Genomic DNA, 1,172 nt, shown 5'->3' with positions numbered 1-1,172 from the left:
ATATATATAAGCCTTCGAATTGAATTTCTTTTTCATATCTTGTACAGGTTTGTAAATATTACAATATCTACGATAAAAGCTCAGAATTTCTTTGAGGGGGTATTTTCACCCCTAGGACCATTTCATTGCCGAAATAAAAAATAGTTTCGTTATTATTTCTGCAAAGTTTCGAATGTTTTTTGAATTTTCAGATTGCCGAACTTCCCTCGTCGGTCATTGGCTATAAAAATTTACACGCAATTCCCGTTCCTACGCTATTGTACAACCGGATTCGATCGAACTGATTCGCGTTCGTTTCTGATTCAGCTCTCATACACGCTCTTTTACAATTTCATCCAGGCATTCGTGCGTCTTTAGAACACATGTCACACTCGCCTCGTAAACTTTGTTACACGTTGTAAAAACGCTTTATCGTTTACACAGTCGTACAACATATTGACGAGATAAAAGGCTACATGTATCGGGAATTGATGAAACGTTACGGAAAATTCAATTTTAGTTGTATCTCGAGATGTGTCTCAAACGAATATTGTGGATATAATGTGAATAGAAATGAAATTTTCACGTAACGACGTGGAAATTAAAAGAAAATTCAATTTTTTTAGGTAATATACAGACTTCTACTAAAGGTAAGATAAGACGAATTCAATAAACTGAGCAGAAAATACTGTTACGAGAAAAAGCATAACTCGAAAAATCAGTATTATTCGAGGTGGATCATTTGTGTAACACAATGTAATTTATTGCTTCCTTCGTTCATTCAATACGGTTTAAAAATTGAGTATTATCTTGACATAATCTTCTTTTCGACGTTTATAAAGAATGTTCTATGCGTTTTTCTGTTTCCACAAGTACTTGGTATAATAATTAAAAAAAAGTTAATTTCAATAGCTTTGATGTTAATTTATATTCTTTATAAGTATCTTAATAAATTGTAAAAAGTTTTATACTACAATATTACATTTCGGTCATCATATTAGAATTACTCCTTAAAACATGCTATACGTACTTGAAGTTCCTTCATCCTTTACATCTTGGACGATTCTCCGAACACTTTGTGTGAATTTGCCCATGAGGTTCGTGCCCGCTGAAACATATCGAGAAATATCGTATGAAAGATTGCTTGCAAAGCTTTTATTAAGTAGTTACGATAGTCATTAGCAACAAATTGA

General features: G+C 32.6%; 1 protein-coding gene across 1 annotated transcript in view; it reads right to left on the bottom strand.

The window, feature by feature from the left end:
- The window catches only part of LOC108574437, a 13,827-nt gene that overhangs the window by 8,345 nt on the left and 4,310 nt on the right, over positions 1-1,172 (bottom strand). The window contains exon 2 of the mRNA XM_017937029.1: positions 1,010-1,087. Coding sequence (XP_017792518.1) covers positions 1,010-1,087 — 78 coding nt within the window. The remainder of the gene's footprint in view (positions 1-1,009; positions 1,088-1,172) is intronic.

This window comes from Habropoda laboriosa, unplaced genomic scaffold (assembly GCF_001263275.1).
Source record: "Habropoda laboriosa isolate 0110345459 unplaced genomic scaffold, ASM126327v1 scaffold172, whole genome shotgun sequence".
Classification (NCBI taxonomy): Eukaryota; Metazoa; Arthropoda; class Insecta; order Hymenoptera; family Apidae; genus Habropoda; species Habropoda laboriosa.
Note: the sequence above shows the minus strand (reverse complement) of the source record. Positions and strands in the feature narration are given on the sequence as shown.